Source organism: Tupaia chinensis, unplaced genomic scaffold (assembly GCF_000334495.1).
Source record: "Tupaia chinensis unplaced genomic scaffold, TupChi_1.0 Scaffold000555_1, whole genome shotgun sequence".
In the NCBI taxonomy this organism is placed as follows: Eukaryota; Metazoa; Chordata; class Mammalia; order Scandentia; family Tupaiidae; genus Tupaia; species Tupaia belangeri.
In genome coordinates, this window is record NW_006160067.1 from 2,892,510 (window position 1) to 2,914,930 (window position 22,421).

At 39.3% G+C, this 22,421-nt stretch overlaps 1 protein-coding gene across 1 annotated transcript in view; it reads right to left on the reverse strand.

Moving 5' to 3' along the window:
- LOC114009530 (anoctamin-3-like) overlaps positions 1–22,421 on the reverse strand; it is a gene marked incomplete at its 3' end in the record, with an annotated part of 104,514 nt that continues 82,093 nt past the window's right edge. Inside the window, exons 3-5 of the mRNA XM_027775364.1 lie at positions 17,441–17,635; positions 15,748–15,819; positions 1–11 (exon numbers count right to left, since the gene is read on the reverse strand). Coding sequence (XP_027631165.1) covers positions 1–11; positions 15,748–15,819; positions 17,441–17,635 — 278 coding nt within the window. The remainder of the gene's footprint in view (positions 12–15,747; positions 15,820–17,440; positions 17,636–22,421) is intronic.

Here is a 22,421-nt window from a genome sequence, read left to right on the forward strand (position 1 = left end):
TTTCCCTAGGGCTACAGAAAGGAGAAAGAGAAAGTTACTTCCACTGTCAATCTCTTCTCCCCTTTCCTGCTAAATACATTCATTTCTTTGTGTCTATGCTTTCCCAAGCGTAACTCTGACATGATCCACGCATGCAATAATTAAGCATAAAAACGAATCCCACAAAATCTGCCTGTAATGGTACTCACACTGATACCAACAGGAACATTCATGAGAAGTCAATGTGCTATTTAAGGCACTTAGTCTTTTTGAAACCAAAATTAAAACCATGAAAAGTATATTGGACACAATACCCGAGTTCAACCTGAAGATATTTGGAAGAATAGATTTATAATCATCAGTTTGCTTCATTAAAAATTGCACTTATTTTTTAGTTTATTTTTAAAAAATTCTAGTTGATGCATAGCAATTGTACATATTCATGTTCAAGGAGTTTTTTCTTAAAATTTGCAAGATCGCATTAATATGAATGTGGCTGAAGGGTGTAAGAAATCTAAGAAAAGATATAAGACACGCTAACAAACATTACAAGAAAAAATAGGGCAATTAAACTATAGCTGCCTAAAAAGAAGAGAGAGCAACTTGAAAAATTGTAGTGACTATGTGGATAATAAAAGGGTAAGGCCATATAGTCACAATCCCATATAAGAACAAGCTGTAGTTAATGTAAATGAGAATAAAACAGGAAATCTTTACAGTGTCTATTAACAAGAACTGTTAATGTACTTCAAAAAATTTAGATTCCATGTGATGGAAATCTCTTCAAATTCAAAAGCAGATGACAATATATTTAGCTTTTTCAAAGAAATCAAAATGTCTTTCAGAGACCTTATTGAATATGTGGATTTTTTTTTTTTTTTGAGAAGTTTTGCCATAGGGCACATGTGCTCACCAGACAGACAGGGAGACAGAAAGTGAGAAATCACCCCCCAGGGGGAATGGCCATGACGCAATCCCTTCTCCTCCATTCTCCTCTTGGGATCTTGGGCATGCATGCACACGCACCCAGCGTGAGTTTTAAGCCACCGGGTCCGGGACTTGAACCGCGGTCGACTACATGGGAGTCCAGCAACACAGCCATTACACCAACTGCTGGTCCCTGAATATGTGGATATTTACCAAACATGAATTTTGGCACGGATGCTAAATATAGTGATAATGAACACTGTACAGAAGAAAAACAATTTTGTTTATACTACATGCATTAGTTAATTTTATTAGTAGTGTTTTGATCTGCCATAACATGACATATTATGTCACATGGAGCTAATATGTCCTTAGCAGTGGTATGGACTAAGATTGTACAGGTCATATTATGTCTTAGGATAAAATTTAAGAGGCAGTTATGTGATAATGCCCTAGCATTTAATGGTGATACCTAGACTTATTAATGAGAGATACACTGATTGATGGTTAATATTTGCTGAATACATATTAGGAGTCAGAAAGTCTGCATGCATTATTTACTTTCATCATGATTAGAACTCTAGAGGGCACGTACCAGAGACAGAGAGAGAGGGAATGGGAACAGAGATAGCATCCCCCATGTGGGATGGTCACACCTCTATCTTCTCCATCTCCCTCCTTTCTTGATTTAGGGCACACAAGCACACCATATGTGCCTGCCATAGGTTTTCAAGCTGCCAGGTCTAGAACTTAAACCATGCCATTGGCCTCATGGGATCCACTTTACTACTGCCTGGCTCTGGATGCTTTTTACCTACATTTAATAACAAGTAAACTAAGCCACAGGAGAATTCTATAACATACCTACGCCACTAAACTAGTAAGAGGTACATACACATCTAAAACACATCTGGGTCTGACTCCAAAGCACGTGTTTCTGAATACAGTATAATGTTTCCCCTAGATTTAGGGCTGTCAGGAATGACATGATGCATTTTTACCCAGAAAAAATACATCATGACTTTTCTGTCAACCCAATACAATTAATTCATTGAACAACTATTTAATAAACACCTATGATAGGCAAGACAGTCTTAAGAATTGAATATATGGTAACAAATACAACTCTGCCTTCATAGAGCAATCAAGCTAGAGAAGAAAAACAATTTAAAACTATTTGAGTAAGGGGCCAGCAGATGGCATGGTAGATAAGGCACTGGATTCCCACATGGCTGACCATGTTTCGAGTCCAGGACCCGGCCTAAAATCCTGAGAGGAGAATGGAGGAGATGAGACTGTGGCATGGCTATCTGTCCAGAGGATAATGTCTCACTTTTCTCTCTCTATCTCTCAGTCTTCCTCCAGCAGATATATGTACCCTATGGCTGAAACCTTAAGAAAATTGAGTTACTGTAGTCAATATGTCTTGTAGTCTGTAGCCAGTGGTCAGTGCAGGACGTGGGTGTCAAAGACATGGAAGGGGTGTCATTTTAGTAAAGAGAATAGTGATAACATTTGAGCAAAGACCTGAAGAGGTGAGGCAGTGAGTTATACAAGTGAACTTTAGGACGAGTGATTAACACAGAGAAAATATGATGCAAAATCTGGACTTGCCTTGAATAAGAAAGAAAGAAACTGAAATTTTAAAGTAAGTGTTTTGGAGTGACTACCAAATCCCTACTGTTTTCAGTTGGATACTTTGTAGGCCCAGGGCATTAGTAGGTCTCCTTCCCTCTCCTTCCCTTCCCCTCTTCCCTTTGCTTCCCTCTTTCCTTTCCCCTTTCTCTCCCTCTCTCTCTCTTGAAAGCAGACAGGAAATCTTCACGTGGTTGAACGGGGTCAGGAAATGGCATTTATAATAATATTGGAGAGTACATACTGGTATTGGGGCCACAAGATGCCATTTCTAATCCTAAATCTTCCATTTCCTATGCAACTTCCTTTCCAAGTCTCATTTCTTTATCTGTAAGAGATGTTTTTCAAGAACATCTCAAAGGGCCCTCTGAACTCTACAAATTATTTAATTACTAATTTAATATTTAGATGATACAATGACAACTTCAATTATAAAAAGGCATTTCACTTCCCATGGAACAAAATATATTAAACTTGCACTTTTCCACTCATTTATACCTCCTGGTCCACCTAACAACTTAATTTTTTAGGCAGAGATAATTTTGTTTACTTTGGTGTTTTATGTTTTCTCTTCTTTCTCACTTATTTCTATAACAAAATATTCCTAGAACAGAAACATCCCTAAGGTCACCATCTTCCTTAAGGAATGCATACTCAATTCTGACAGATTTGCGAGCCACCATTATTTTCACGAAGCCTTTTCAGATTTTCTACTCTCTCCTGCCCGACAGACACAACCAGAGCTGAACATTCTCTCCTTTGAGTTCTATTACACTTGTGGCTTTAGTCCACTTTTTCTCCCCTTTATTTTTCCTTTCACATTTCTGGAAGTCAACAAAATTATTCTAGGGTCTAAGCTCAATCTCTTTATTAAATGTTTTAAATTTATTATAGGGTCTAGCATAGGTGTGTTCTTAGAAGATGTATTCCCCCTCAAAAAAAGTATAGAAAGAAAAGAATAATAACAAAAAGAAAAACTCTGCCCTTGATATTTTAGAAAATACTGATCTGAAATGATATAATTTAACATTTCTTTTCATTGTTAGGAACGTAAGTATGTTCACCTTTTTTATTATTATTTATCTTGCAATTATGTAAGAGAACCCTCCTGCATTAACCTAAGAATAGCTTACTTTTGCTATTAACAAATTCGTAAAATCCTGTCAATGAAAGTGGTACTATCTTTTACTATGTTCATAAAATGTCCCTCCAACTTAAAAACTGAAAATCATATACTCTTAGGAACTTAGCACACACTTTTTATAACACAAAAAGACGGAGGTAGTTTGCATTTGTTTTCCCTAAAACACTTGCCTTTTTCTCCCACTGTCTTAATAAACAGCACTATGTAAGACCAGTGTGTCCATGTGGCTAGTTGATCGTTATTTAATGGTTACCCTGGTGCCATCATTCATTAAATAAACACACTGAGTTCTGCAGCATGTGAGCAATATGGTAGGAAAGACAATGAAGAAACCCACCTTCATGAACTTGACAGTGATGGAGTTAATGAAAGAACCGGATTACCACTTAAATATTAGGCTGCGATGTGGTCAAGGAAGGGAAATAAAGGAGGGGACGGAGAAAGGAGTAGGAGAGGCAGAGAGTGAGAGATCTTAGGTCCTCAGGATGGCCTCCCTGAGGTGATAATATTGGGGCAAAGATGCCAAGGAGGCAAAGAACTTTGTGGAAGAGCACTGCAGGTCAGGGTTCAGCAAGTGTGAAGACCCCCCAGGGAGACAGTGCCTTCCTTGGCAGTCCGCAGGTGAGATTAGCTGGGCTGGAGGGGAGAGTAAGGGGAGGAGAAGGCAGGAGTGAGCTGATCAGGGATGCTTGGGACGTGAGAAAATGTGGGGGTTTCTTCTAGGTTAAACAAGGTGCCACTGGGTAACTTTGAGCAGAGTGATACCATCTTAGATCTTAAAAAATCATTCTGGCTGTTGAATAGAAAGTGGGCTGCAAGGTCCAAGGGCAGAGGAGGAGAGAGAGGAGCACTATTACAGGGATCCTTGCGAGAGGGCTGGTGCCAACCGGGATAGAGTGCGGAAGGAAATGGTCACACTGAGAATGTGCTTCCAAGGGAAAATAATAGGACTTCATGGGATGTAGCAGATGAAAGAGAAGTCAGCAATAATCCTAACATTTTCGATTGGAGCAACCAGAATCATGCAATTTCTCATGTATTATTTTATTAAATCGTAAAAAGTGAACTTACTGGCCTCTCTTTTCCAATAAGGAAATCTAGACCATTACCTGAGACCTCACATTTGGTGTGTAGCAGAAATAACGCCCATCCCATCTGGCTCTAAACCTCACATTCCCAACCACTGTATACTACCGCTGCTGCTTGAAGAAAATAGATATTTTAGCAGCTCGTTGGCAAGATGATGGTTTGGGAAACTTTGAAGCAACAGAATGTTCATAATGAATAAAAAAGTAACCAAGTTACATAAAAATTCAAATATAATTGTTAAATGAAAAAGGGTCAAAACTCTAGATTATAAAATACAGCTGCCTATTCTGAAATTCTCAATGATAGATATTAAGATCCCAAAAGATAAAGATTGTAAACAAAACAATACAGGGTGAGACAAATTTAGCTAAAACACATTTATTTTTAAATGGCTTAGTATGTTCAGTAACCAAGAATTTAAAATGAAAAAAGGTCCTATTTTCTGCCAGTATATAAATTTCTTTGCATCTTTTCTTTCTAATAAAAATATTAATTACCAGCAAGATACTAGGTAAACCAATAGAGCTCTTTGCTTTTCTGTATGAATGTAAATTGGTAAAAACTTTTGGAACAAGATGGGTCAGTATCTCTCATGAATATAACTAGAGATTGATCCTAAAATTACAATACAAATAGAAGAAAATTTATGTTTATGAGAATGTCCCTCCGAGCCTATGGAAAACAAAACATGGAATCTATTGCCATCTTAATAAACAGCAACTTGCTCCTTCAAGTTACATGGATCCAAACCCCAGGAGTGATCCTGAGTCTTCGGTATTCTCCTATACTCAGTGTCTGATCCTTTAGGACACTCGGTTGGTTTCCCATGAAGGATCATTTTCCACTGGCTCTAAAGGACACATCACTAGCTAACATGCAGGGTGCTTTTACTTACTTTTCACTTATCTGATTCCCTCAATAAAACATTTGTAAGTGAGGCTTTTCTTTGTTCTTTTTTTCCTTTCTTCTTTCATTTGTAAACTTTTCTCATTTCATTGTCTTTTTTTGTACACTGCTCTATCACTAATATCTAAAATAGCATCTAAAATATAACTGCCATTCAACAAATGTTTACTAGAGGCTTAAATAGATTTAAATGCCCAGCAAATCTTGTCTGATCGATCTTCGGATTCTATGTGGAAACTGACCACTGCTGTAGAATCAGTATCTGTTTACAGCTTCTTAATCCAGGGTGCTGCCATCTCTTGAGCAGAAATCTGTTAATGTCTCCTAAATGACCTTTCTATGTCCATCCTCTGCCCCTACCACATGACAGCCAGACTGTCCCTTTGAAACTGAGGTCAAAATTACATCACTATTCAAATCCTCCAACAGTTTTGTATCTCAGGTCAGGTCATAGTCCGGGCATGGCCCCCTGGGCATGCATCCTCCAGCCCCTCACTCCCTTTCTCCATCTGTCTCCAGCAACTCTATCCCCTGCCCTCTAACCCAGCTGCCCCGAGTTCCTGAGTGTTAGAGGCTCTCACCGCAGGGCTTGGGCATTAGCTCCTCTCTCTGCCAAGAACGCTCAGCCCCCGTTTCAGCCAGGTTCTTTTCACTTGTCACCTCATCAGAGAATCTCTCCTTGGCCACCAGTTCTAAAACAGAACCTCCCATAGTTTTCTGTCTCTTCACAAGTCTTTATTGTTTTTTCTGACTTTTTATCAGGGCCTAACATCAAATGATAACATATATATAAGATATACATGCCATATGTATACATATATTAGCACCTGGCATGGAATTATAGTGTAGACATATAACATGTGTATGTTACATACACACACGTATATGTATATGTATGAATGTATATGTACATACATATGTACACATAACTAATTAACCATATATATGGTTTTATATGCATATATGTGTCTACAGATGATAGATGACAGATGATTACCTATCTCCTACCCTAAGTGACATTAGTGCAGTGATTTTTGTGTTTCTGTTATACCTAATATTTATTTCATTGTTTAGTTAATGATAAGGTTTAATAATTACTGAAAAAATAATGTACAAGTGATATATTTATATAGACTATTTTACATGTATTAAATTGCTGATGTTGCACACTGGAAACAAAAATACTAAATGTAATACTAAGTAACAATGGTGGTTTCAGGCAAGGCTTAGTATTTAAGCAGATTTTCTTTAAAATATGCTTTTTCTTATAAATGCAAAGCTGTAAAACTATGCAGAGTAAGCACAAAGGATGAAAACAACAGTATTTTAAAAGGAAAATATTTTATTTATTCTGGCTGTAGCATGTTACTTACCCTTCCTAAACTACTTTCTGTTATTCTTGCCAGAAGATTGCTTGTATCATAAATGGCAAAATTAAAAAAACAATTCTGGCATGGTATTGGTGCTGATCAATATCTTACAGAAACAACTGAGAGGACAATATTGCAATTTGATTAATGTAACAAATTGCTCTCCTCAGTGGGATCCTGTGAAGCGCAAATGAAACCTGCAATGTGTTTTGGTTCTCGAGGACATAGACCCTTATTTGTATGAAATCTGCCCCATGTGGTGATGAGATTTCTTTCACACATGCCTAGAGCATCAATTATCTTTGTAAAATGGTTGTTGAAGCAATAACACTAAATTGTAATACCACATATGTCGTATTTCCTTTTTAAGATGACTTTCTCCCACATTTTAATATTTCTGAAATCAGAATCAAATATAGTGTATGCATTTAGTGAATATGGTGGCAACCCGCTTTTCTTAAAAGCTCTTGTAATCTGATGAAGCTTCTTACAGTCCAGTGTCTGAACACCTAGGATGCTGGGCTCAGCAGTGGCAGCATGCGCTAGTCGATGCTGCTACTTGGCAGGTTGAGGCTGCAAGGGAGGCCTGGGTCCAGTTTCTGGCCCACCCCAAGTGCTGGGCTTGGTAGGACGTGTCTGTAGCTCAGATACTTGAAAGGCTGATGCAGGATATCAACTTAGTGAGAACCTGTCTAAAAAAAAAGTCTAAAAAGTCAAAAGGTTTAGAAAATTTAACTCTTAAAAAACTAAAAACAGTAGGATCATGGAACAGGTACTAATAAGATAGATTTTATTATGACAAGTAGAGCTCTCCCTGTTCCTCAACAGCAGAATGATAAGAAGATGCAAAAAAAAAATGGCATTCTCAAAGCATTAGAAAGCCCTTGTACACCTGGAAGCAGAGACTGATAGACTAAAAAAAGAACCAGTACTGGTTTCACCAAATCCAAGTTAAAATCCTGGCTTTCTCATTTATTAGCTGGATGGCAGCAGGTTACTAACAGTTTTTAAATTCGAAAATTTAGGATAGTACAATTTTCAAACACCATGTAAATACCTTGAATCTGCCAATGCCAATTTCAATTTCAGTCCACCAATCTTTTTTTCAATCATCAATAGTATGATTCATGAAAAAAACTCATACTGACTCACGTAGGAATGAATAAGGTCTTTCAAATTTTGCGAGTGAGCCAACATCAATTCAAAACTTGAAGGGATAATTACGGTGTCCTTTGCTGTGCAGACATTCTTAATCTGATGTAATCCAACCTGTTTTATTTGGGGATTATTGTCTGTGTTTTGGGGGGTCTTGCTTATGAAGTCTTTGCCTACTCCAATCTCTCCCAGAGTTTTCCCAGTATTTTCCACCAGTAGTTTTACAGTTTGAGGTCTTAGGTTTAGATCTTTGACACACTTTGAGTTGATTTTTGTTAACGGTGAGAGATAGGGGTTCAGATTCATCTTTCTGCAGGTGGATACCCAGTTTTTCCAGCACCATTTGCTAAAGAGGTTTTTCTTTTCCCACTGGATTGACTGATACCCTTTGTCAAAAGTGAGTTGGCTGTATGTTTTGGGGTTATTTCTGGAATCTCTACTCTGTTCCATTGGTCCTCATGTCTGTTTTTGTGCCAATACTATGCTGCTTTGATTATCACAGCATTTTTAATATATTTTGGGGTCAGGAAGTGAGATGCCACCCACTCCACTCTTCTTGCGCAGGATGTCTTTGGCAATATGGGGTCTTTAATGATTCCAGACAAATTCTATTAGTGTGAATCAACAACCCTCAGAATGGCAGATAATTTTTGTTAACCATACCTCAGATAAGAGACCGATAATCAGAATACACAGAGAACTCAAGTGGCTTACCCAGAAGAAAATGATTGACCCAGTTAAAAGATGGGAAAATGAACTGAATAAACAACTCTCTACAGAAGACATATGAATAGCCAAAACACACCTAAAAAAATGCTCAACAACCCTCATTGTAACGGAGATGCCGATCAATACCAGACTGCGGTATCACCTAACCCCAGTCAGAACGGTGAAGATTTAAAAAAAAAAAAAAAGAAAAAAAAAGATAAGTGCTAGAGGGAATGTGGTGAAAGGTGAACACTCCTACATTGCTGGTGGGGATGTAAATTGATCCAGCCACTGTGGAGAACAATATGGAGGTTGCTCAAAGACCTTCAAATAGAACTACCATATGATTTAGCAATTCCGCTCCTGGGTATCTACCCAAAAGACAAGAGAACAGTGAGTTGGAAAAGTGCTTGCACATCAATGTTTATTGCAGCACAATTCATAATTGCTAAGACACAGAACCAACTCAAATGTCCACAAACTGATAAATGGATCAAAACAGTGTGGCACATATATTCCATGGAATATTATTCAGCCATAAAAAAAACAACAAGGCCCTGGAATTAGATAGAAAGTAAACAAATATGGAAGATTTGTTGCTGAGTGGAGCAAGTCAGGCTGTGAAAGAGAGACATTGTACGTCTCCACTTAACATATACTGACTGCACTCTATGGTAGAGACTGAAAGACTGGAGAACATAAAAGTATTAAAAATTGTAATAGACACTAGAGACAAAGTGGAAGGAGAGTGTGGGAAGGGAAGAATGCAGGAAAGGAAATTAGGGGGAAAAAATGGAGAGGTCAGATATTTGTGGAACACAGATATAGTTTGTTATCTGTTGATGAGAATGTGTACAGTATTCTCAACTGGACTGAGATATGTATAATGCTGGGTACAGTCTCTTTACAATCTAAATGATGCATAGTGATTGAATATATAAATAATAATAATAAAACTTGAAGTAACTGACCAATAGCAGGATGTGATGATCACAATAAGACCTTCTAGCCATCGCTGAGGAGTGTAATTTTAACAGTAAATTATTCCAGCCATATTATTCTCAGGCTATTTTATTTCATTACTCCGTTCCATTGTATTGGAACCACAGAGGCATCTGGGAATGGGTGTGACATGTGTCGGAGAATTTTCAGTGTGTGAGTGGATTATTAGCCGGCCTGCAGGGTTGTGCAACATGAACGGCTAACAGTAGTTTGCTTCAGGGTGAACAGGGTAATCAACACAGCAGATTCACATAGTAAAATGACCTCAGGGGATTTTCATACATCATAGTTTACATGTCATGTCCCACACGTATCCCCTCACTTGCGTCTCACAAAAGCTCACAATTCAATTATGTGCAGTATAAGTAGGAATCAAATAGTAATAGTGATCACTCCATTTCATAAATTAGAAAACCGAGGTAGGCATGGTGTGTACCCAGGAAGTGAGTGACAGAGCTGTACCTGAAACTGGCTCTTCTGACTGCTAACGAATTCAGTGATTTTGAAAATTATTGCCCTACAAAAGTATCTTGTAAAGAATAAACCCATATATAGGCCACGCTTACTGAGTGGTTAGAACATGGTGGCAATGAGACCTCGACTTACAATTCCTTTTTCCTTTCTTAAGATTATTTATTAATTTCTCCTGAGAGAGACAGATAGAGAAACAGAGGCAACCATAACAGGATCCCCATGAAGCAATCTACCCTCAGTCGCTGCCACCCCACGTCACAGGCACTTATGCTCAGGAAGGTCCCAGGACTGAACCTGTGGCCTATTCCACGTGGATCCACCGGTGTTAACAATCTGTCACCAGCTGGCCCTTATTAATTTTTCGTGGTTTCTTTGTTGCCTACTTGCCCTTAACCCTACCACTGTTCTACAGTCCCACCCGTAGCCAGTTATACTAAAGGTACTGATGGAGCCGTGCTCAGGGAACGCTAGAGCTAAGCTAGCTGCAGGTACACAGATTTCCTTCGTGTCTGTGTGCCAGTGGTCCCCCCATCCACCATCTATCTTTCCTTACATTCGTCCAATTTTCATTCATCGATCGTTGCGTATATAGCTGGTGCTAAGCAACATGAAAATGTAGATCTAAATAGCACTCCTATCACCCAGCGGACTGAGTGTGAACGCAGTCACATCCGAAGTGCTGGAATAATCGAAAGGAAGAAACAGCTACAGAACTGAGTCTTAGGGAGGACTTCACATAAGAGGAATGTTAGATAAGCCGCTTCCCTACTTAAAAAGAATGGTGATTTTAGGTCTTTACATGCTCTATATCAAGGTCTGTCAGCACAACTTCAATGAAAAAGCAAACCATATTCACATCAGGGTCTCAGGGAGGAAATTAACAAAGCACTGACTCCTAATGGGAGGAAACTCACAGTGACCAACGCTGTCAGGGAGCAAAGCGATGGGTGGACTCTGCCATGGGCTCTCTGAAGATGTGCTGCGTGTCTAGAGGCTCAGTCTTTCAGCATCCATCTGCCCTGTCGCTGATCCTAAAAACATTCTGAGTTCCTACCATGTTCCAGGTACTAATCCTGATTCTGGGGCTACAGGTATCAATAGGATTGATAAAGTCTCTGGGCTTTGATAAAAGCTGGAAACAGAAAGGGAGGTGGGCCTAAGTCACAGATGATAATAAGTATCATGACGAAAACAAAATAAATATCCAGATTATGGAACAGAAAGTGAAACCGGTAGATATTTGGTTTCTTGCACTGTAGGGTCTTGTGATAAAACTCTTATTATGAACAAGGAAAACCAGACAGTCAAGGTAGTTGTAGCACTGAGGAAAAGGAAGCATTGGAAAATGGCCTGCAAGAGGCCAGGAGGGGGCGCAGAGGCTGAGGGGCTGGATCCCACAGGGCTGACTGAGCAGCTGGCATCCTGGACCTGGAGGCTTGAAAATCATGCTGGGCCTGTGTGTGTGCATAACCCAGAATCCAGAAGGAGAATGGAGAAGGGATTACAGTGTGGCTATTTCACTTTCCCTCTCTCCCTATATCTCTTTTTCTCTGTATCTCTCCAGCAAGTACATATGTCCTGTAGCAAACAAACAAATAAAAAAGAAAGAAAAAGAAAATGGCCTCCAGAAGTCAGACCCAGATTCTGCATAGCCTCCGAAGGTCCCAGTAAGTTTGTATTTTAAATGCAATGGGAAATCCTGGAGAGACTGGAACAGAGAAATGATGAGATTTAATTTTCCTTTTATTAAAGCTTCCTGTAACTGCTGGGTAGGAAATAAAGCACAAGGAGGCTGGAGTTTGAGCAGGGAGACACTTAGAAAGTTGTGAGCCAGCCAAGAGAATGGAGCCAAGGCACAGCAGCATGTGGGGTGAGCAGTGGTCAGTTCTGAATATATTTTGAGACTTGGGCCAAAAGGACTTACTGAATGTGGTCAATAAACAATTGAAAATACTTACAGTGGCCTGAGACAGTCATAATTGGAAACTACTATGTTTTTTGTATGTAATTCACTTATTTCTGTCGTTCTTAAGTAGGTTGGAAACACTAGCAGTAAATTCTTTCTTATGCCATGTTTTTCTTTTTTTTTTGAGAGAGAGAGAGAGAGATTTTTGCTATAGGGTGCATGTGCTCACCAGAGAGACAGAAAGTAAGAAATCCTGCCCGAGGGGGGGATGGCCACATCATAATCCCTTTTCCTCCATTCTCCTCTTGGGACTTTGGGCATCCATGACTGAGAAAAAAAAAAAAATGGTAGGGTGTGATGGCAGAGCTTCCAGGATTAATGAATACAATGAGCATCACACCGAGACTTCACATTCACTGCTACGTGGATTGACACTTTCTAGAATGACTAGGGTGGGATGGTGCACTGGTTTTGTGAGCTGTTCTATGTAAAGTAGAATTAAAGGCTATGAGGGACCAACAGATGACATAGTGGTTATGTTGCTAGACTCCCACACAGTCAATCGTGGTTTAAGTCCTGAACCAGGCAGCTTGAAACTCACATCAGATGCATGTGCATGCATGCCCAAAATCCCAAGAGGAGAATGGAGAAGGGATTGCCATGTGGCCATCCCACTGGGGGTGATTTCTTGCTTTCTGTTTCTCTGTCTCTCCAGTGAACACACATGTGCTATGGAAAAAAGAAAAATCACTCATAAGAAAAAATAAAGGCTATGAGATGTCAATTTAAAAAAAGAAAATGAGAGGAAACTGAACAATAATAAAAAAATGTAAAGCCTCCCAACTCAATTAGCTTTCTTTAATAATTCCCCAAATGTATTTTACCATGGGGCTGTACCCCTATCTTTTGCCCTCAGTCCAATACTTATTAACACCTTGCAGAGCTGGTGTGATATAAGTGTCACCACTTTTTAACGTGAAAGTACTTTTTTTTGGAGAGGTTTTTGCTAGAGGGTGTGTGCATTCACCAGAAAGACAGAGAGAGACAGAGAGCCAGAAAGTGAGAAAATCACTCCCCAGGGGGGATGGCCACACTGCAATCCCTTCTCCTCCACTTTCCACTCGGGATCTTGGGCACGCAGGCACACGTGCTCGGCGTGAGTTTAAGCCACTGGGTCCAGGACTTGAACTGTGGTTGACTACATGGGAGTTTAGCAACGTAGCCATTATGCTAACTGCTCGTCCCACGTGAAAGTACTTTGTGCCTATCATTTTGAATAAGAAATAAGGCTAAGGGCTGATATGTCCTGGGTTGGAATCTCATTTCCTCATTGGCTAGCTATATGATACTCAGCAAGTTATTTTAATCTCTTGGTGACTCAGTGTCCTTATCTGTAAAATGAGGATAATATCTAACACAAAGTATACTTATGAGAAGTGAGATAAGGCAGGTAAGGTGTTGCATAATCAGAAAGAGTCCAATAAATTAGTTTTGTTACTATGACATTGGAATCACATTTTTATGATAATAGAAACAGATTTAGTGCAGATACCTCTGGGCCCAGCAGAATCTGGTGTGAAAGATAAGCTTAGTGAATAATGGATGAAAGCCATGAGCAAACACTGGCCGGATCGCTATCATGTGCTAAGATCTGGGATGAAGCTATGCCTCCTATTTACTTCAAAAGCCCTGCACAGCACTGATCATTGATCTCAACACACAACTGAGATCACTGAGGCTCAGAGGAGCGAGTAGTAAGTCAGAGTCACCCATGTGGTAGAGACAAGAATGGAGACTTGACCGACGTTAAGGCTGGGAAAACAGCATTCATTCATTATCTACACACATCCTGTGAGTAAGCTTAGTGGAAACTCTCAGCTATGATTCAATGCAGTCACCAACAGTCCTTCCTTCCTAGCTCTCAGTTTGAGCAATGAGAAATATCAGTCATCAGAGAAACACTGATCAAATGCAGTTAAACCTGGCCATGGTGTTAATATTCTTACAGGGCAGCTCAAGTATAAAAGAAAAGTCATTCACTGGATGCCGTGGTCAGATATCAGAGACTGTTGTTACTTGGAAATGCCCATGAAATAACTGACCCAAAGCTAGAAACTGGCAAAATTAGAGAATGAAACTGCTTTGTATTTAAAAGGCAGCATGGATCTAAAATACTCTTTATTTAATTGTATTCTTGGCATATAGCACATCATTTTGTTTTATCTTTTTCTAAAGATAAAGCATTCATACTGTAGATATGCAGTTCACTCTAAGGATTTTCCAGCCAGATGTTACATCCAGATAGCTTCCTGGGATGCTTAGCAATGCTGTGGTCAGTGAGAGACTCGCCTTAGCCTTCATTATAAAGCAAACACCTCATCCTGTGTGTGTCTTAACCTCTTCAGAGGCTATGATGTTTGTCTAACTTGAGTGAATAAGTGCTTGATGCTGGGGAATGCCAACATGTCGGGTATGAGGTACAATGCTGGAGATATATAACTATATATCAGGTGGGTCGAATGATTGAGACATACCAAAAGGAAGGAAATGTTGAGACTAGGTACCCACTTACACTAAGCATTCAGAGGAGCTGGTTTCACCATTTGGAATTTGGGTTAGGCTGCGAAAAGTAAGATGCATTGAATGGAATAGAATGGTTTGTATGACTAGAGCAATTATTTAACCTGCACTAATTGGGGAGAATGGTTAGTGAAAGGTGTGTGCAAACATTACTTCCTGTATGGATATTTTGAACAGAGAACCTTTTGGTTAGTTTTTGGTTGTGGTTTTGTTTTCTTATCAGAAGATAACTGATAACAGCAATCTTCTTCAGAATTAATTACTCCAGGAAAGACTTCTGTACTTTGATGGAGCATGTGTTCTTTTGATGTCACCTATAAAACGAACCCAGTTCAAAAGCGCTGCTCATGGGCAAGGACAGCAAACCACAGATTTGAATAGAAAGTTGCTCAGCCGAAGAAAATCTTATGTGAAAAACATCAAAAAGCAAAAGAGGAGACTGAGAAAACTGGCCGCTGTTGCAGAAAAAGTAAAAAAACAAAATGTACATTATCTACTAATGGAGAGTCAGGATAGACTCTTTCAGTATTCTTATCGTTCCAAATTCTGGGTGTTCAAATTTGAAAAACCTGGAGATAGTGGTATAGATGTGCATATACATAGGAGATTAAAATGAACTTCTGGAAGGAAAAATTGTGAAAATATTTTTGGTTATTGAGCTGTTGTTCATTATAAATCCCTTTGTGCTATTTAAATTTTGAACACAAAATAAATACCTTATTTTTTAACCTTAGAATAATCATTCTTACTCATCAAATATCAAAGACCTTTTTCCTAAAAACAAACAAATGAAAAAGGTTCCAGGTTATGAAGCACAGAGCTTACCTTGGGAGGCAGGGGAAAGAGGAGGGATATACTGGAATTCAACTCACCCAAGCAAAAATCGCTGAGGTCGGCAAAAGAACATTTGAGCACGGAGTCGTTTTTATTTTCTTCAGTGTGAACTGGACAAAAAGAAAGAACGAGAAATACTTTGTAGTTTCTAGAAGTAAAAGCATAATAGAAAAATGGCCATGGTGAACGACATCCAAATGATGGTCAAAGATGAAGACTTTTTTTTTTTTTAAGAGATTTTTGCAATAGGCGGCGTGTGCTTGCCTGAGAGACAGAAAGTGAGAAATTACTCAAACCCCGCCCCCCCCGCCCCAGGAGGATGGCATTGCCACAATCCCTTCTTCTCCATTCTCTTCTAGGCAATCCCTTCTCCTCATTCCCCTGTAGAAGTTTTGGGCACTCATGCACACACGCCCAGTGTGAGTTTCAAACTACCAGGTCCAGCACTCAAACCACAATGGATTATGTGGGAATCCAGTGACATAACCGTTACATCATCTGCTGGTTTCAAAGAAGACATTTTAAGTTGATAAGTTGAAATTAGTTATTTGAAATTTCATGTTCAAAGAAGGAAATAAACATCTATATTATAGTTTAATATTTCATTCTCTTGAACAATTAGCTATTTTCTTTATTGAACATGGCTGTAAACTCACTATCTGTAATATATAATTATCTGTATTACAAAAATAATTGTTGAAAATAACATTTTTGTATATTCAAGCTATCCAGAAGAAGAAACAACCCTAAGGTATCATAAAGGGATCCATGCTCCAGCTAGAAAAGAATGGGAAAATAAAAACCCATCATTTCCAGTGACTGGCAGGGGTCAAGGTTATATTTTTTTAAAATAATTATTTTATTTAATCTTATATATCATTATTCTTCAATTTTCTACAGGGCATGTGTGCTCACTAGAGAGAGAGAGAGAGAAAGAAAGTGAGGAAGCAAGCTGCCAGGTTCGGGACTTGAACCATGGCTAGCCAGGTAGGAGTCCAGCACCTTAACCACCATGCAACCTGCTAGTCCACCATGGTTGTATTTTGACTCTGGAATGTTGTGAAAACGCAGCACAGTGGTGTGTCTTGGCTGGGCAGATATGTGTGGAAGAGTGACTAAAGACAGCACAACATTCCTTTAAGGGGGCATCCAGCTGGCACCGTCAGCACTTGAGTTCCATGTTTGGTTGCCAACCCCTGTTCAGATATATCTTCAACTTCACTGCCGTATCATCTGTATTAACATCATTCATCTTTCTCCCTAGAGAACTGAAAATAGTTGTAGTTTTTGTGACAGTGATACAAGAAAGCACCACTGTTATTTGAAAAGTATCAAATAGATATTAGCACTAATAGAGTTAAATTTGAGCATACTATCGCTGACACATGCTACTTGAATATGGGTTATAAGTTCTCACCAGGAATGGGACTCATGGGCAAAAGGGATGGCAACTGGCTAACTGCACCAGCCTTTCACGTAGCTGGGTCTGTCTTCCTCTGCAAACAGCAAGCGTTAGGTCCAGGCTCTCCTGGATCTGGCTACCTTCAAGGTAAATAAGGAATACCTGGCCAACAACTGGCCTTGCCCCCGACTACCATGGGGTGCTGGTTTTCTTCCCATGGCAGCTTTCTTCCCGAAGAACTCCACAAATACTAGTCAAGTGGAAAAAGTAAGGAATGGTTTGAAAACACAGTTCATAAGTCAAAGAAGAAAACAGGAATTGCTGCTCACCTTGCTCCGCTTTGTCAGCCGAGAGTAAGGTCACAGAAGTGGGAGCCTGAGACTCGCTCTCCGTGGACTGGAAGAGCGAGGTCGACTGGCTCAAGCTCTTAGAGTAAGCATAGCTCTGGGCTAAGCAGGGCAGGGATCTCCGAGATGGTTTTAATGGAGTTTCTTTCGTTATCTCACTCTTGCTTATATTCATGCCTGCAAATACAAAAAAGTGGGTTTTAGCAATAAGAAATAACCAGGAGAGGTCAACAAATAGTTGTAGTTTTTGTGACGGCGATACAGGAAAGTACCACTGTTCTTTGAAAAGTACCACCTAGATATTAGCACTAATAGAGTTAAACTTGTTTAAATTTTTCAGGAGAGGTGTTTCAGAATTCTGTTAAATATTTATGAGAAATAAACAATTTTCTGGTTTGAATGTTCACTTTTTTAATTTCATGAAGAAAATGAACCAATGTTTAAATTCATTTGGGGAGTTATGACAAGGATTTGGATTATCTCTGCATAAATCTAACCAATTAGGTTTTCAAGCAGTGAAATAAATATAACCTAATGCATAAACACTCAAATTGCTATTACTAAATGAAGCTTTTCTTTGTGTGTGTGTGTCTGTTTGTGTGCACGCGCATGCACGTGTCTTATTTTCCTTAAAGGGACTTTTGCTATAGGGCATGCAAACTCTCCAGAGAGATAGAAAACTAGAAATTATCCCCCTAGGGGGCGATGGCCTTGCTGCAATTGCTTCTCCATTCTCCTCTCAGAATTTTGGGCATGCATGCACATGCACCTGGTGTGAGTTTTAAGCTACTGGGTCCGGGACTTGAATTGCAGTTGACTATGTGGAAATCCAGTAACAAAACCATTACACCATGTGCTGGTCCTGAAGCTTTTCTTTCTATGCCCTTCCCTCCTTTACAAAATGTGTAATGTACTATCAGTGATTCAGGGGCTAGAAGGAGCTAGCATAGTATAGCACAAAACTGGCCAGCAAGCAGGGAACGAGAGAGGGCATTCCAGTGCTCAGTGTTAAGGCTCTTCCTTCAATCGGAGAGAGCAGATCTGCTAGAAGTAATAGCATCCCTTAACATCTCCTTAAACAGATGCCCTGCCCTCCTTGCTGTGTGTCACAGCAAAGAATAGCCCCGCGTCCCTTCTTCTTCTGTCTTCATCCCTATTGTCCAATCCCAGATTCCTAATGCCCAGAATTCAACTTCCTAAATGTCTCTGGACACTTCTGCTCCTGACAGTATCTCCCACCCAGGTTCTTTCACTATGTAAACAGAAACTCATGTCAAACTTAAGAAATCCACTTAGGGTCCTCCTCAGCTTTTTCTGTGAATAATCCATTTCTCTCCAAAATATCACTCATATCTCGCATCACCAAACATCCCCAACAATAACACTGTGTCCCTTGCAGTCATCTCCAGTAAACAGTCTTTTCTTTTCTACAGCCCCATACTTCAAGTTACCTTAGCTTACAGTTGAGTAGATATCCTCCTTATCATATGTAAAAATTTAAAAAAATGATTTGCCATAGGGTGCATGCACTCACCAGAGAGAGGCACAGAGATGGAGAGAGGGAGAGAGAGAAGGCAGCCTCCCAATGGACAATGGTCATGACATAATGCTTTTTCTTTGTTTTTCTACCTTGTTGTAATTTTAGACACACACAGGTAACCAGAATGTTCTTCAAGCTGCTGAAAAAACTCAAGATGGCTGGCCATGTAGGATCCAGCTTCCTTAACCATCAAGCCATGGGTTGGCCCAATATCCTCCTTGTTTTTAATTGCTTCTTTCAGTTTAGTTTTCATCTTTCCTCCTCCCCCACAAAAAGAAAGCTTTCAAATTCCTGTCATTAGACTATTCCTTTGCTCTTTGTTGCTGTCATTTTCATCTACTTCCTCCAGGTTATTTCCCGTCATTTATGAAACATTTAACTTCTAAGTTACCTCTCTTTTGCTTATTTTCTGTTTAACATTCACTCTCATCCACACCATACATGGTACATATTTAGCTTATTTCTGGATATCTCCCAAGAAGGGAGGTTTCATGAAGTCACTCGTTTTGTTCTTTTTTGTTCCTGCATTAACTCCAGTGTCTAAAATGGCTTGATATATGGAAATTCCCCAGCAAGTATCTGTCATATGAATGGCTACTTAAATGGGGGTTGATTGATTCTGGCTATGATGCTGTGCACTCCTGCGGGCAGACTTGTGTTTCATCTTTGTATCTCCATTGCCCTCAGCCAAGCCCTGGCTTGTAAGTGGTATTTGAAAATGTATGTAGAATAAATGTTTAGTGATGACTCCACTCTTTCAAAAACCTCACTGTTTTCAGTCAGTCTATAAAATAGCTTTATGGCCCCATCTGCAAAACAAGGGAACTGGGTCAACTCTGAGAGTCACAGAACTTAGGGTTATAATGCGTGATTTTTCAGAAAAAGGGTGTTTTGTGAGATTCTTCCTCCTCTGAAACATGGATCAGACTGAGAGGCAGAGAGTTGGAAAAGCTGTGAGGCACTGATATCATGTTGTTTACTGGCTGAGCTCAGGAGAGCTCACGAAGTTCTAGTAGCCTCAGAGACTTCTCCCTCTTGGACATGAACATGCAAGGCAGTGCTACCAGAGCACTTCCTCCTCCTCAGGATTCACAGTGCATGGAGCTGAGCTGAGCTAAGCCAAGGCCAAGTCAAGCCAAGGCAAGCTGAGTAGGGCAGACCTAGCTGATGAGGTGCCCCCTTTCTCTTAAAGGGGCTGCAGACAACAGTGGCTCATTACCAAAGACAAACTGTCACACATGCACATGTGTTACATGAAATGGTATAAACAGCAGTCATAATTATATAATAGGCACATGGTAAGACAGGAAATGAGGGAGTCACACTAAACCATCCTGACTCCATTTTGTCTACAAATGGTCATTCCACTTTCCCATTTTACTTTATCTGCATAGATAACATTTACAAAGCTGCTTGTTCCTGAATTGCTCCTTCAAAACATTTCTCATTGACATCTGAGTTGAGCAGTTGAGCTGTGGGCAGAATGTGATTGAAACCATGAAATCCCCTCATTTCAGGGGTGAGTTTGGACTTCAAACTGCATTGGACAAAGAATCTTCTTCTTACTGAGTGCTTGTTACATGTCAGGCTTTGTGGTTGGTGCATTAATTTATTTGGGTGCATCTTTCTCTATAAGAGTCCATAACATAAAAATACATGTTAAAAGACTTTAAATTATAATTATAATTATAGAGGGAAATAGAATAAAAAGTAAAAAATCCACTTTCACTCCGATTCCCAAATTCTAATCTCCTTCCTAAATACAGCAAATGTTACTGTGGTCTGGCTGTGTTTTCTTATATACAGGGATGTATACAAAATAATTTTCTTACAAAAATGGGATTAAAGCATGTTACATTACACATTTGCTCACTTAACCTTTTAAGTTTTCTTTTAATTTCAAGCCCAATAGATATATCCTAGACTTTTTAAAGTACTACAAAGTATTCCACAATATGGATAAACCACAGAATTCCCATGTTAATGGACAAGTAGGTATTTTTCATTAATTTACTTTAAAAAGAATACTGCTATGAGCATTCTTCTATGTGCCTTCTTAGCACGCAGTATTTCTTTAAGAAGAAATATTTAGATGTGCAACTACTGGGTTGAAAGACATGGATATTTATCTTTTGAATAAATAATACCAAATTGGCCGCCCTAAAAGCTTTTTCTTTTCACACTTCCATAAATATACAAAATGGGATCATTTCCTGATGTGTTGGCCAACTCTAGAGAGTATCAACCATCTTAATTGTGAACAAAATATAAAACTAACTGAAAAAAAAAAAGAAACTCATTGTTTTAATTTTCATTTTAAAGAGTGAGCATGCTTTTTATATATTTCTTATCCAATTGTAAATTATGTCCAAGAGATAGCATAGAAAAATCCTCCTACTAAGTTTTATGCCAATGAATCTTTTGGAATGTGGGCTGATACTTCCTGTTGTTTAAGAAATATTAATGTAAAATATGAAATGGCCAACTTTCAATTCCCAGGTCCTGGATGAGAATATCCTTTTACTTTAGCAGAATATATGAGTCAAACAATAAATATTTGGGGGGTGTGTGGCTAAAGGAGAGTCCACAGATGGAAGACGGTGGTGGCTGATAGCAAAGATGTTGAGCTGACAGTGAAATGCCCCTTGCATACCCTGAGCCCCTGAGAAGTGACATTTAAAATTCCTGCCCTCATGGGATTTCTCATTCTAGAAGAGTGAGACATTTGCCTAGTGAATAAACATGTATATGCACATAAATTGTCTAAAATGCTATGAAAATACAGGCAGCGTTATATAACAGAGAATAATGAAGGGGACCTACTTTGAGAAGGGATTAGTAACATTTTCTCTGAAGAAGTGACATTTCAGAACAGAAAGATGAAAAATAACCCAGCATGTACAAAGGGGCCTGGGTGTATGTGTGCTGGCGGGAATGCTTTTAGGCAAAGAGAATAAGAAACATGAAAGTCATGAGCTGGGATGGATCGCCATGTCTGTACAAAACCAAAAAACAAATCTGTTTCCAGTATAGTGACAGAAAGAGACAACTACTGCTGCAGGTGGGAGACAACTATTAGCTGCCATTCATTATTTGAGGGCTTAATTAATTAATTTACCCATTGCATTTTGCAAATTTACATGTCTCATATACATTTTTTAAAAAATTTTTTTCGGGAGAGGTTTTTTGCTATAGGGTGTATGCGCTCACCAGAAAGACAGAGAGACAGAGAGACAGAAAGCGAGAAATCACCCCCCAGGGGGGATGGCCATGCCGCAATCCCTTTTCCTTGTTCTCCTCTTGGGATCTTGGGCATGCATGCATGAGTTCAAGTCACCAGATCCAGGACTTGAACCATGGTCAACTACATGGGAGTCCAGTGACATAGCCATTACATCAACTGCTGGTCCCATGTCTCGTGTA